The 12195-nt window shown below is 52.9% G+C and overlaps 1 protein-coding gene across 4 annotated transcripts in view; it reads right to left on the reverse strand.

Moving 5' to 3' along the window:
• The window catches only part of NTRK3 (neurotrophic receptor tyrosine kinase 3), a 217142-nt gene extending 214701 nt beyond the window's left edge, over positions 1-2441 (reverse strand). For all 4 annotated transcript variants that reach the window (XR_012624858.1, XM_074837433.1, XM_074837435.1 and 1 more), the window contains exon 1: positions 1716-2441. Coding sequence is in view for 3 of the 4 variants with exons in the window: in XM_074837433.1 (XP_074693534.1) it covers positions 1716-1963 (248 nt within the window). In the remaining variant the exon portion in view is untranslated. The remainder of the gene's footprint in view (positions 1-1715) is intronic.
• Between the last annotated feature and the right edge of the window lie 9754 nt (positions 2442-12195).

A 12195-nucleotide genomic window follows, 5' to 3' on the forward strand; every position in this document is an offset into this window, starting at 1 on the left:
ATTTTCTAGGCACAAAGGACTCATGTAATACTACCTCTCACAGCAGCTCAGATGGATGTGTGCATCTGACAACGCACACTCGCTCACGCTGGCAGCTTCCAAACCCTTCGCAGCCTTTCCTGCTGCTCCCTGCTCCCCAAAGGGTTAAAACCAAACCACAACAAACAGCAAGCACAGGAAAAAAACATGAGTTTCTCTGACTTCCCCAGCATCACCCACGTCCCCTCGGCATCGCAGAGAAAACACTCCAGCACCGCGACGCAGGATAAATATGGGGCAATTGGAAGGGGAGCGTTGCATTAGTTTTCCCATTTACTTTCCCCATTCCTGCTGGGTTTGCAGAGGTTTGCTGGCAAGGTGAAGGCAGGGCTGGGGGTTCAGGGTCAGTGGCACCTGCTGAAGACCTGCTTGGGCATCGCATGAACCTGTAAGCAAACGGGGAAAGCAGCTCCCGTCATCTTTACCCAGCAAAGGTGACAAGCAGAGCTGCGAAAGAGGCACTGCAATTACTCCATGGCTCTGCTGCAATTGCACTGTGACCAAATAGAACAGGCTCAGGAAGAGACCCAGCAAAGCCCGCTCCCTCCATGCAACTGTGCGATCGAGGTGAAAAAAAAAAAAAAAAAAACAAAACCTCCATTACTCATTTCAAACCTTGCTGCATTTAACTGCCAGAATAAAGGATTCCACCTCTTCTCTGCTCAACTCCCACTGCCAACTTGCTCTGGGGGCTACATTTCCCTAAATGCTCACATTTCAATTAGCATTAGAATAATGAAATGGCTCAGAGTTCATCTCACCCAAAAATGTACTGGAAAATAAAAAGCAGAGATTGGAAGAGATGAGGATTTTTTTTTTTTCCGCACACACACAGCATGATGGATTCAGGAGAAGGAAATATATTCCTTTCTCGACTCCACGCTGATGAGATTAACATGGGCTTTGCTAACTGCCTCTCCAAACAAGGATAATGCAACTTCAAGTTGATTTTCCAGATAAACAAGCATGCAAACAAACGCAAAGTGCTCAACTAAAAATATCTCTCTGCTCCGATGCTTCTCCCCACCGCCACCACCCCCGGACGAAAACACACAAATCCTATCGCAGCACCACGGCGAGTTGCAAAATTATAACAATGCGAGTTAAATAAGCTACTTAAGGGACATCTCACTGTCCTATTTTTTTCCCTCCCCTTAAAAAGGCGAAACCGCAGATCCCCAGATACACTCAGTCAGGGCAGGGCAGGGAGCATTTTCTGTTGTGGGGATGAAAAAAAAGACATTCTAATCGGCTCCAAAGTCTCGAAAAAGAGCAAGCAGCTCAGAACTTGCTTTTCTTGCCCAATTTGGGTAAATATGTGTCTGTGTGTGGCTGTGGCGTCCCCCCTCCCCTTACAGAAGCAAACAGTTAAAGGAAGCAGCAGCTTTAGCATCTTTGCCTGCTGCTCGCTCTCTCCTGCTAAGGAATCAGATCTCATTTACTTTATTTCTCTTAAGCTTTGGCCAAACTGTTGCGGGGCGCTTTTTTTTTTTTATTTTAGAGGGGGGGGTGGGGGGAGGGAATAGGGTAAGGAAAAGCCGGATCTGCGTCCTCTGCACGGGAAGCCGGGCTGAGCTCTGCCAGGCAGCGCAGCAATGCCGAGGGCACCTGAGCCCCGCGCAGGCAGCCCTGCCCGCACCCCGCCGCCGGCAGAGCCCGGGGGGACCCCCACTTACATGGAAGTGATGTTCCTTGAGATGTCCGTGATGTTGATGCTCGTGTTGCCATTACTGCTGCCTGAATCCTGCCCTTCCAAGAGAGGGAAGAGGTTCCCATCATCCGGCTTCTTACAATTGATGTCTGTCTTGCTGCAAAGACAATTAGCAGGGCAAGCCAGCACCGAAAGCAGATAGTCTCCCCAAATGCTCCAGAGCAAAAATACCCTCCAGAAAGTGCACTTGGTAGGGCAAAGAGAGACATCCATCTCCGATTGCTGCTTCTAAAAAAGAGGAGGAGGAAAGGGGGGATGGAGGGAGGGGAAGGGGGGGAAAGGGGGAAGGAAACAAAGACAGAGGGAGGAAAAAAAAACCACCAAAAAAAAAAAACCACAACAAAACCTCAAGCGATCAGATGCAAAAATCCTCCAGCAGATGAAATCATGCTGGCAGCTGGCTCGGAGAGGCTGTAATTCCCGCTAGGGCAGCGGCAGCAGCAGCGGGCGGGGATGCATGCTGGCCCGGCCGCCCGCCGCCCGCCGCTCCCCGCCAGCCGCTCCGGAGGATTGCAACGGGAGGCTGGGGAGGCAGCCGGGGAAATAAATAAATAACAAAAACGGTGCGAAAGTCACCAAGTCCCACCTACTGGGCAGAATTAAAATTGACACACCTGCAAAAAAAACACACAGAGGGAGAGGAGGGGGCGACCTCCCCTTCCCATCGCTTCCCTCCCCCGGCCTGGCCAGCCCTGCTGCGGCGGGCACAAAAAGCAGGGGAGGAGGAGGAGGAGGAGGAGAAGGAAGAGGAGGAGGAAGGCTTGCAAAGCGAGCCGGGCTCTGCAATAAAAAGGATTCCCCACCCCCCTCCCTCTCCGCTAAAATCAATCTAGGGGAGGGGTGGGAGAGAGGGGGAAAAACCCACCCCAGCACTGCTGGAGCCCCAGCTCAGCCCCGCCAGCAGAGGAAAAGTTGCAGCTGGGGTTAAATTTGTGCTGGGGGGAGAGCAGAGGGGCTCTGGCTCGGCTCCTGCTTTCTCAGGCTCTTTCGTCTTTTGGAGGAGAACGATGCTGCCTTTTGCTTGGTTGTTGGGTGGGTTCCCCCCCTCCCCGCAATCCGGACACAAGGGTGGAGAGGAAAGAAAGATTAAACTGAACTGGAAGAGAATAAAACCCAGTGTGGATTACAGCAATTTAAATAATTATTTTTTTTCTTTAGAGGATCCTAGCAAGAGGCAGATCAGACGGCTGGGTGGGAAAAAAGCGACTGGAGAGCACCCAGGAAGGACTTTCTAGAAAAGACACACACGCACCCCCCACCCCCCCCCCCTCCGAAATGCAACGGGGACTCAGCCGGCTGCCGGGAAGCGCAGGCAGGAGCACCCAGGGTCGGGGCTCCCGTCCTCCCTCCCCTGGCTTCCCCCTTCCCTCCTGCAGCAGATTCTGCAATCAGACATGCAAAAAAAAAAAAAAAAAAATCCTGAAAGAGGAAGACTGAAGTGTTGAAAAGGCTGAGCTCAGAGCACCGAAATGGCATCAGGAGAGCAGTGAGTGCGAGCTGAACAGCAGAGCGAATTAAGATGCATGGTGCATTTTTGGCAAGCACAAACCCAGGCAGATCAGAGCTCTGCTTAATTTGCTCTGCTTTTCTACAGCGCTTTTCTGCATGCTTCCCCCCCCCCCCCCCCCCAATAGTTTCATGTCTCTGCTCCTCCGCACAGAGACACAGTGATAAAGGGACAGTGCTGCAGGCAGGAGCATGGGTGATGGGAGGAATTACAGGTGTAGGACTCCAAATATTTCAAGGGTCTGCTTCTGCCAGGCACAAGGCTTTGCACAGGGAGGAGAGACAGAGGAATCTCTGCATGGGCTGAACCAACACCCCCAGGCTCTACTATGCACCCCAGATCATCCTAGTTCAGAAAGGGCAAAAGGATTTGGGGGTCAAAAAAGTGGAAAAACAATAACAAACCAAAACAAAGCAGCTATAGGGAGGATTTGTAACCACTATTCATGCACCCATACGCCTTGTTGGGGAGCAGGCTGCCCACAGCCACACTCACAGGGAGCCCATCCTAGTGGGGCACAAGCAGGGCTCATGCTTGGGTAACTCCTCACCTCTTGCTGCACAGCCACATCGCTGGCCCTGGGAACAGCAGTGATGTGTAAGGGGCTGCACATACCAGGGCATCAGTCCTGCTCTCACGGGGGCTTCTGGGGTACCAGACAGCTTCACAGGGGCTCCTCCTGCCCAGACTCCCTGAGGGAAGCAGGAACACTCAGCTGGTGAATAAATACCAATGGAGGAGGGCTGATTTCTCTCTGAGCCCCACCTGCTTGCAACGTACTGAAGTTAAACACCTGGATCCAAAGAGGTCACTGAAGTGCCTGGCACTGCAAAGAAGAGGAGCACAGTGGGGTTGGTGGGTCCCCATCTCCATGAGAAGCAGCTCCCATTCTCAGGCACCTGTATGGAGACTGTGGCTGGGAAGGCACCAGAGAGGAAAACACCCTATATATTTTATATATATATATATAACTGAGGCATATATTCTACTCCCTGCCTCAGTTTCCCCATCCATGCCAAAGAGTTGCTATTCTTGTGGCTCAGAACTGCGACCAGTGTGGAGGTGATGCTGATGGAGGGCACCATGTCATATGCCCCTGTCTGTGGGGAACAGCAAACACCCCACAATGCCCAGCCAGCATGTGGGTTCATCCTTCAGCAGCACAGGGGACAGGACATCACACCGCCCACAAAACCAGTGCCCAGGGCGAGACCAGGGCTTCCTTTATACTGGAGCTGATGCAAGGTCACAGCCTCCTCATGGCACTTGACATCAATCACACCATTGCATGTGAAACCAGTGTGAGGCCATTGGCCTACCATGGCACGTCACTGCAGGGCCTGTCACAGCGTGGGGACACATTCGGGGGCACACAGCCACCTTGGGGACCCCCTGCAGTCTCGCAGCACAGCAAGGCTCTCCTCAGAGCAGATCAGTGCCAGGACCTGGGGGAAGCCACTGTCACCTGGGGGTGCCAGGGTGGCACTGCTTGGTGTGGGGCTGTGTGCATGAGCACCCTGCACCCTCCCCACCCAGCCGGGTGGACGCCTGCCCCATGTCCCTCCATCCCCCAGGGTGTGGAGTTGACCCCTGGACTGGAGCAGAGCACAACTGCTAATGAAGCACAAACCCCCTCAGACAGGCTTTCGGGTCCTCCTCTGCAATCCAAGGGAATTACGAGCTTTGCACTCTCCTTGCAAAGACAAGGTTTAACCCACAGAAAGTGGGAGATATCTCAGGTCAGTTGTCCCGGGTTGGGAGGACACAGGAGCCCACCCACCCCCATGAAATGCACACCCTGCTCTGCCACCCAGTGCCAGGCGAGTCCTGCTTCAGCAGCTGATGAGGAGATTTTGTGCCAAGCCACGGCTTCCTCTGCCGCTAATAGATAAAGCCGCCACGTTGTGGAGGAAACGTGGCCGGGCAAAGCAGGGGAATGGGAGGAGCGGGAGCATCCAGCTGGGTGCCCAGAGGGCAGGCGGAAGGTAGGCAGAAAAAGAAAGAAACCAGGGGGCTGTTCATCCTCCCCATTGCAGGCTGCCAGGGGAGACTGCCGAGTTCACTGGCAGAAGAGACTGCAGTGACAGCAAAGTTCCTGTCGCAGAAGGCAGACGGGCCACCAACCTCCACCCAGCACCAGAGCTGGGTGGCCCCTGGTCCTACTTCCCCACTTGAACCCACCACCCCTTACCGGTCCATGGACAGACAGAGGATGATGCTCAGCGAGGGCAGCACTATCTCTTGCACACCCAGACCCAAAAGGGGACAGGAGTATTTGGGAGCTGCTTGTGGTGGGAACACGCCATCCCTGCCTCCATCCCTGCCTCCATCCCTCACTCCTGTCCCTGTGGAAGAGGGAGGCAGAAGCAGGGCATGAGTGATGGGGCTGTCAGAGCTCAGAGATGGTATCTTGAGCAGAGGACTTGCCGTTATTGCTCTGAGGGATGCTGGCAAATTGCTCTTTCAAGAAGCATCTCCATGAAGGATGAAATCAGTGCCACAGGGGCTCAGGGGCTGGTTTCCCTCTGGCCTTTGAGATCCTCCAGAAATTCCATGGGATGCACTTGGCTGAGACTAAACCCCAGTTCTCTGCAGAGAGGTCCCTATCACCCCCATCCCAGCTGCCCTCTGCGTGGGGACACGAGTTGCTATCAAAACACCCAGCCCAGAAGAAGTAGCGGGGCTGGGAGGTTCCAGGGGGGAGCTCCTGGCCATGGACAGAGGTGAAAGCAGCTGTTTTATTTGCATTTCTGCTCTTCCCACCTACACAGCTGTCTTTAGCATCACACTCGCAGGCTGGCCATCCCTCAGGGATGATCTTTCCTCCTGCCACCCCACTTCCCAGTTAAAGGTTCCCCAATGTGCCGCTTGCCTCCCGGGGCCAGCAAATACCACAGCCCTTTGGGGCATGACCAGAAAGAGATCCCTGGTCCAATATCTGCTCAGTCATCATAAGCTCCAACGTCCACTCTTGCCTCTGATCTCCGTATCGATCCGGCAGGCCCGCGCTGAGGCATGCACCGCCCAGCTCCCTATTACCAGAACAGCACTCGCCGCTCACTGAAAATGATGAGCTGACATTTTTCTAGCCCCCCTCTCGTCCAGAAGGATCTGCAAATCTGCCTACAGCAGGACCACTTTGCACACCTCTGAAACACAGCCAGCTCTGGGGCAGGCAGAGCTGCTGTTTGGCAGCGATGCCGGGCAGCAGCACGGGGTGTGAGCTCTGATAGGAGGGGCAGGGAGAAGGGTTTCATCACCTGTGCTGGGAATTTGGCTGCAGGTTCACACACCCCTTTGCAGAGAGAGGCCCCAAGAAGTGCAATTTTGGAGAGGGTCCAGCTTGCAGGGTAAATGCCCAGAAGCTGCTGCCAGCTTTTGGGGAGGGGATCAGGGCTGGTTTGGGGGCACAGCATCCCCCTCAGCATCACTGGCACAGACTACAGGAGGAAAATATCAGCCCCTGCAGAGCCAAGAGATGTTTACCTCTTGCCTGAGCCATGCAGGCACACAAGCATCAAAAGTGTTGCTCCCTGAAGCAGAGCTCCTCATTCCCACCACCCTGGGAAGAGCTTGGAAGCAACTTTTCATCTGATGTCCATATCACTTCTCAAGTGCTTGGCAGGAGGAGCCCCCATGCAGCTGGGAAGGTCGCATCCTGCACATGGGTCAGCCTGGCCCTGGGAACCTGCAGGGAGAGGGGCGGGGGGAGGCGCATGGGGCAATGACATTTGGGCAGCCACAACCATGTGATGAAAGGTGAAGGTCTCAGCTGGGGGAGGTGACTGGAGAGCAGCCTGTGGTAGGAGAGACTCCACGCTGTGAGCATGTGGGGACAAGGGCAGGATGAAACCATTCTGGCAGATGTCCTGTTCATAAACTCTCCAAGGCTGTTAAGAAACTGTAGGGAAAAGCATCTAACCAGGAATTATTTGCTCAAATAAACAGGAACAAAAAATTCAGGAGCAAACATATTCAAGTGAGGTCTAAAGAAACAGCCCTGTCATGAAGATAACAAATATTGCTGTGCTTGCATTCATTGCTAGGACCTGAACCAGTCTCCCACCTAGGCAGCTCCTGAATTAATGTGTCTAGCCAGGGAAAAGGTCTGATCATGGCTGTAACATCCAAGAGATGGTCCAGGGAGGATGTCTGCAATGGTCAAAAAAAAAAAAAAAAAGACTGAAACAAAGGCCTGGGAAAGCCCAAGGAATAGGAAGGAGAATAATGTGGAGCAGATTATAGCTGCTGTCAAGAAATCGAGGCAGCGCTTTGATCTGCCAGTGATGCTCTGTGTAGAGCTGGTCCATCTCTCACTAAAAGAGGAGCAGTTCCGAGACCCGGGTGGGGAAGCTCTAAGAGGGACAAGTGTGCAAAGCCTGAGGACAGCTGCTGGGAGAGGAGCTGGGGAGGGGGCTGTGAAGGAGTCCCAGGAGGTACTCAAGATGGCCATGCTGCAGGCAGATAACGGGAATTATAGTCCCAGCATTGTTCCTTGATGCCCTGCCATCTGCATGTCTCTCCGGGCGTTTTACATGCTCAGAGCCACTCGGTTGTGGGCACAAGTCAGGAAATTCCCAACATGAGTGGTCAGACCACACAGACACAGACACAACCCTTGCCAGGACAAAGGAGCGGAAGTCTCCATTGTGTTCCCCCATGATTTTTCCCAAACCAAGTCTGTGCTTTCAAAAACCCCAGTCTCTGAATGTGCAAGCAGAGCGTGTGGGACTGCGGGAAGGACCAGAGAGAGCCTGGAATATCCCACAACATAGGACCTTGGTGTAAGAAAAACTGCTTTAGATTTTAAAAATAATCAAAATGAATGAAAAAAAAACCCCACCAAACCTTCAGCTTATTTTCAATCATGCTTTTAAGAACAAAAGGAGGAGCTATATCCATGGCAAGCTGTTTTCTTACATTGCAGATTCACCATCCGAGTGTCCCTGTCCTCCAGCTGGACACCCATGGCAGCATCCCACCCGCACTGCTGCGTGGTTCGCAGAAACTCAGGCTGATTCTGAGATGCTGGGGGGGAAATTGTGTGAAAGGAATAGTGTGTGTGACACACGCCTCATCGGAGAGGTAACAATGCTCGTCTTAGGCCCCTACCAAGCTTTCAGGTTCAATCACAACTCACCGGAGAATCAATTCCACCTCGCCCTGAGCTCTTCCCTGCACACGTGCACAGAAACATGTTCTGTAAAACTCGGCCACTCCTGTGAGGAAATGAAATTGCTTTAGAAAAAACTTCCCAGCCTGCATATGCCTTCAAATCTTTCACTGATCTTCCTTCCTGGGGGGCTCTGTTGATTCTGGGGAGAGGTGCCAGAGCAGGGTTAAGCAGAGAAGAAACTAATATAACCAACTCTTCATAATGATTTATCAACATCTTTTTGTAGGGTGCCACTCTTCCAAATAAGTCTGGTGAAGTTGCTATTATCTACAGCAGGGTAGGGAAGGCAGCTTTTACCTGGGTGTCAGGGCTCTGATGTAGAAAGGATGTATAGCCCCATCCCAGCATCTTGTGCATCTAATGTGCCTCCCAAGTGTCAGGGGGATGAGGGACTTGCAGCCCCCTCAGCTGACTGGGGAGATGGCTGTAGCCCCAAAAGGGCATTGTTTCAAAAATCTCTGCTACCTCTCCCATCCCAAGGATGCATTGAGTCAACAGTTGCTTGAAATAGTTTCCTGCTCCATCAGGGGAATCGCGAAACCCTGAATTACTTAAGACATGTCCCCATCCCACGATGGGCACAAGTGAGACAGCTGGTCCCACCCTCACCCCACCATGCAGGGAGAAGTGACGATGCTGAATCCAAAGGGACCACAGCCCACAAAGCCTGGCTTAGCCAGGAGCCCTGGGCTGGGCAAGCATGACCCCAGAATCCTCTGTCTCAGCCACTTCACCCCACTCTGGAGAAAAGCAAGCAAATGCAGGATGCTCCCCCTCGGCAGCTGGTGACATCTGTGTTTTCCTACTTTGACGCCTCTCCAGCATCATCTGAAATCCGGAGCTCCCAGAGCAAAGGGTGACAGGCTGACAGCAGCCCCAGTAGCAGGGCTGTGCCTCTGAGCCCTCCCCTCCGGGTGCTGCCACGCTTGTTTCTCAACATGGGTTTTCCAGAGTCGTTAACAATCCCGCTAATGCGCAGCATCTAATCTCTCCCTGCCCGGGGATGACAGCAGCTGGGGCTCAATGGCATAATTGTGTTTTGATCTCTTGTGCCAGACTTCCTAGACACACACTGGGAGCTGATACCACCTTACAGGAGGGGGACCTTTCTGTGGGAAACAGCTACCACAAGCTCTAATCACCTGGGGAGAAACGGGGCTTGGAGGGGAGCTCTAGTTTTGGCCCTGCAGGAAAGCCCTTAACCATTCCCACAGGGCTGGGCTAATGGGGGCTAACCTGGGAGATGCTGGGGCACATGGGTGCACCAGTGGGGATGGAGGGATGTTGCCCTCAGGCCAGGGTATATGGTCCCCAGTTCACCCCTCTAACACTGCCCTCAGCCCCCGTGAGCTGCAAGGGTAACCGAAGGCAGGAGCCTGGTGTGTGAGCTGTGGCAAATGTCCTGCCAAAGTGTCTGCAATAAACAAATCAATAATTAAGGGAGGATGTACATTAGGCTTTGAACACACTCCAGGTAGAGCTTATTTTAGCCCTTCCAAGGAAAGTGTGTGGGGTGAACAAAGTTGGGGGGGGGGGGGGCTGAAAAGGTCCAAGGGGTTACAGAAGGATGATTTTAGGGATGAAGATGGAAGATCAGGATGAGGACGGTGAGATCAGGCAGGCAAGTTGCAGGATTAGGGATGTGTGTGGGAAGCAGCCAGCTGGAAGAACCATTGGGGGGCTAAGAAGAGGCATTTGCAGGGGTTGGAGGTGATATTCATGAGCATGTCTGCAGATGTGATAGGCACAAAGTCCACATGCCAGAGATGACAAGGCGGGATGTGCCATGAGACACCATCATGGAGGAGCTGTGCGGAGAGAGCACATCATCAGCACCCCAGTTCCCCTCTACTTCCAGTGCCTGGTGGGAGAAATCCCACCACAAGTTCTTCTGCTTCTCCAAGAACTATGGTGCTCAGGGCCTGCCCCAGCTCCTGGTGAGCTGGCTAGTGGCCACTGGCTAGGGGCTGGGTGTTAGATGGAAGAAGAGATGAGCCCCACCCTGTACATACTGACTCAGAATCACCAAAGCAAGATTGCACATCATGGCTCCATTCAACTGTGGCTGTTGATGACCCACAGATCTGCCCCCTCAGGTGAACAAGGAGTCTGGATGCCTGCACATAAAACAGCTGAGAGGTTTTCTTCTCCTTGAACATGCAGCAGTCTTGCTTCCTACTCCTGCCTGGCTCCTTCTCCAGCCATGTCCCTTGCTAAAGATCACTGCCTTCCCAAAAGCAGCCTTACCAACCTCACAATCTCCTGTCTAAAGTTCAAGATACCAAATAACTTGCCTAACTCCTGTCCAGCCAACTCCAGATCTACAGTCCAAGAGAGCATTCTACAGTGGGAAATGATCTCTGAGGTTACTTTGGTTGGTGACAGGCACCATCAGTTCAAGCTCCGAGGTCCCTATGCTCATCTGGGACACGCTGACAGGGTAGGAAGGCAGAGGAGGACACCAGTAAGCCCTGAAGATGTCTGGGTAGCAGTGCCATATTGTTCTCCACATTGGCACCTGTATCATACCTGCCTTGTCACTTTTAATACGAACGAGGAAAAGCCAAAGCCCAAGATCTCGCAGTGCAAATAAATCTTTGTTCTAATAAAATGGGTAAGTGCCCCCTCCTTGTCAGTGTTCAAGGCCAGGTTGGACGGGGCTTTGGGCAACCTGGTCTAGTGGAAGGTGTCCCTGCCCATGGCAGGGGGTTGGAACTGGATGGTCTTTAAGGTCCCTTCCAACCCAAACCATTCCATGATTCTATGATCTTTTAGCCCATTGCTGAGCAATTCTCAGCACTGAGCAATTCTCCCTACCACCCCACCAGTCTGAAAAGAGGCTCTCCCCTTCCTTATAGACAAAGATTTGGCTGACATGATTTATGCCTACTGCATATCCGAGCTGGCTTGCCACAAGCCTCTGCATTTGGGCTAGTGCTGGAAACCACACAGGAGCATCAGCTAATGTGAAACACAACCCACCTTCTCAGCGGGATGGGGTCCCCAGAGCCCATCTTCCCATTCCCCGCTCCCCTGGCTCAGAACCCGCTCCCCCTGCCAGGCAAGGCTGTGGTCTGTGATAGCCAAACACATCAACAGCTGTCAGTGCAGCAGCATTAACCAGAGCCCTGCCAGCCCTGCTCCTGCTGGGGAGATGCGGAGGCTCCAGGGGGGCCCTGGGGAGGGATGGAGACAGACCTCTGCCAGCCAGAGATGCTCAGCCACCCACTGCAGAGCTTCCAGGGGAGCCTGAGCTGGTCCAAAATCTCAAACACTGAAGAGTTTTCCTCCAGCAAAGAGTTTCCACTATGAAGAGCTATCAGTGAAACACTTGTGATGCAGTTCAGCTGAGTAAAATAAATAAAAGTGACTAATGACTCATTAAATATTAACGGATCGCTTTATTTTTGCAAATACACAGAACATTGCACACAGCTGAAATCTGGAGATGGCCCCTACAGCTGAGGTGGCCAAGGATAGCTAAAATGTCACCAGGTTCTTCCTTCTGTTGGAGCATCTGGATAGAAACCTCAGCTTCCTACCAAGACAGAAGTGGGTCCAGCAACTATCTCACAACTAGCTCATGTGCAGATTATCCAAACAGAGCTTCTACAACCAAGACAGATAAGCTGAGCCTCCAGATCACGCCATGCCAGTCTGACCTGTCTGTGTGTACCGTGCTGTGCTGAGCAGGCAGATTCAGTATCAGTTGCTTCGTTATGCTACCGGGCTCCCTTCGCTCCCTCGTCTCCCTCAGATACC

The sequence above is a fragment of the Strix aluco genome, chromosome 12, assembly GCF_031877795.1.
Source record: "Strix aluco isolate bStrAlu1 chromosome 12, bStrAlu1.hap1, whole genome shotgun sequence".
Lineage (NCBI taxonomy): Eukaryota > Metazoa > Chordata > Aves > Strigiformes > Strigidae > Strix > Strix aluco.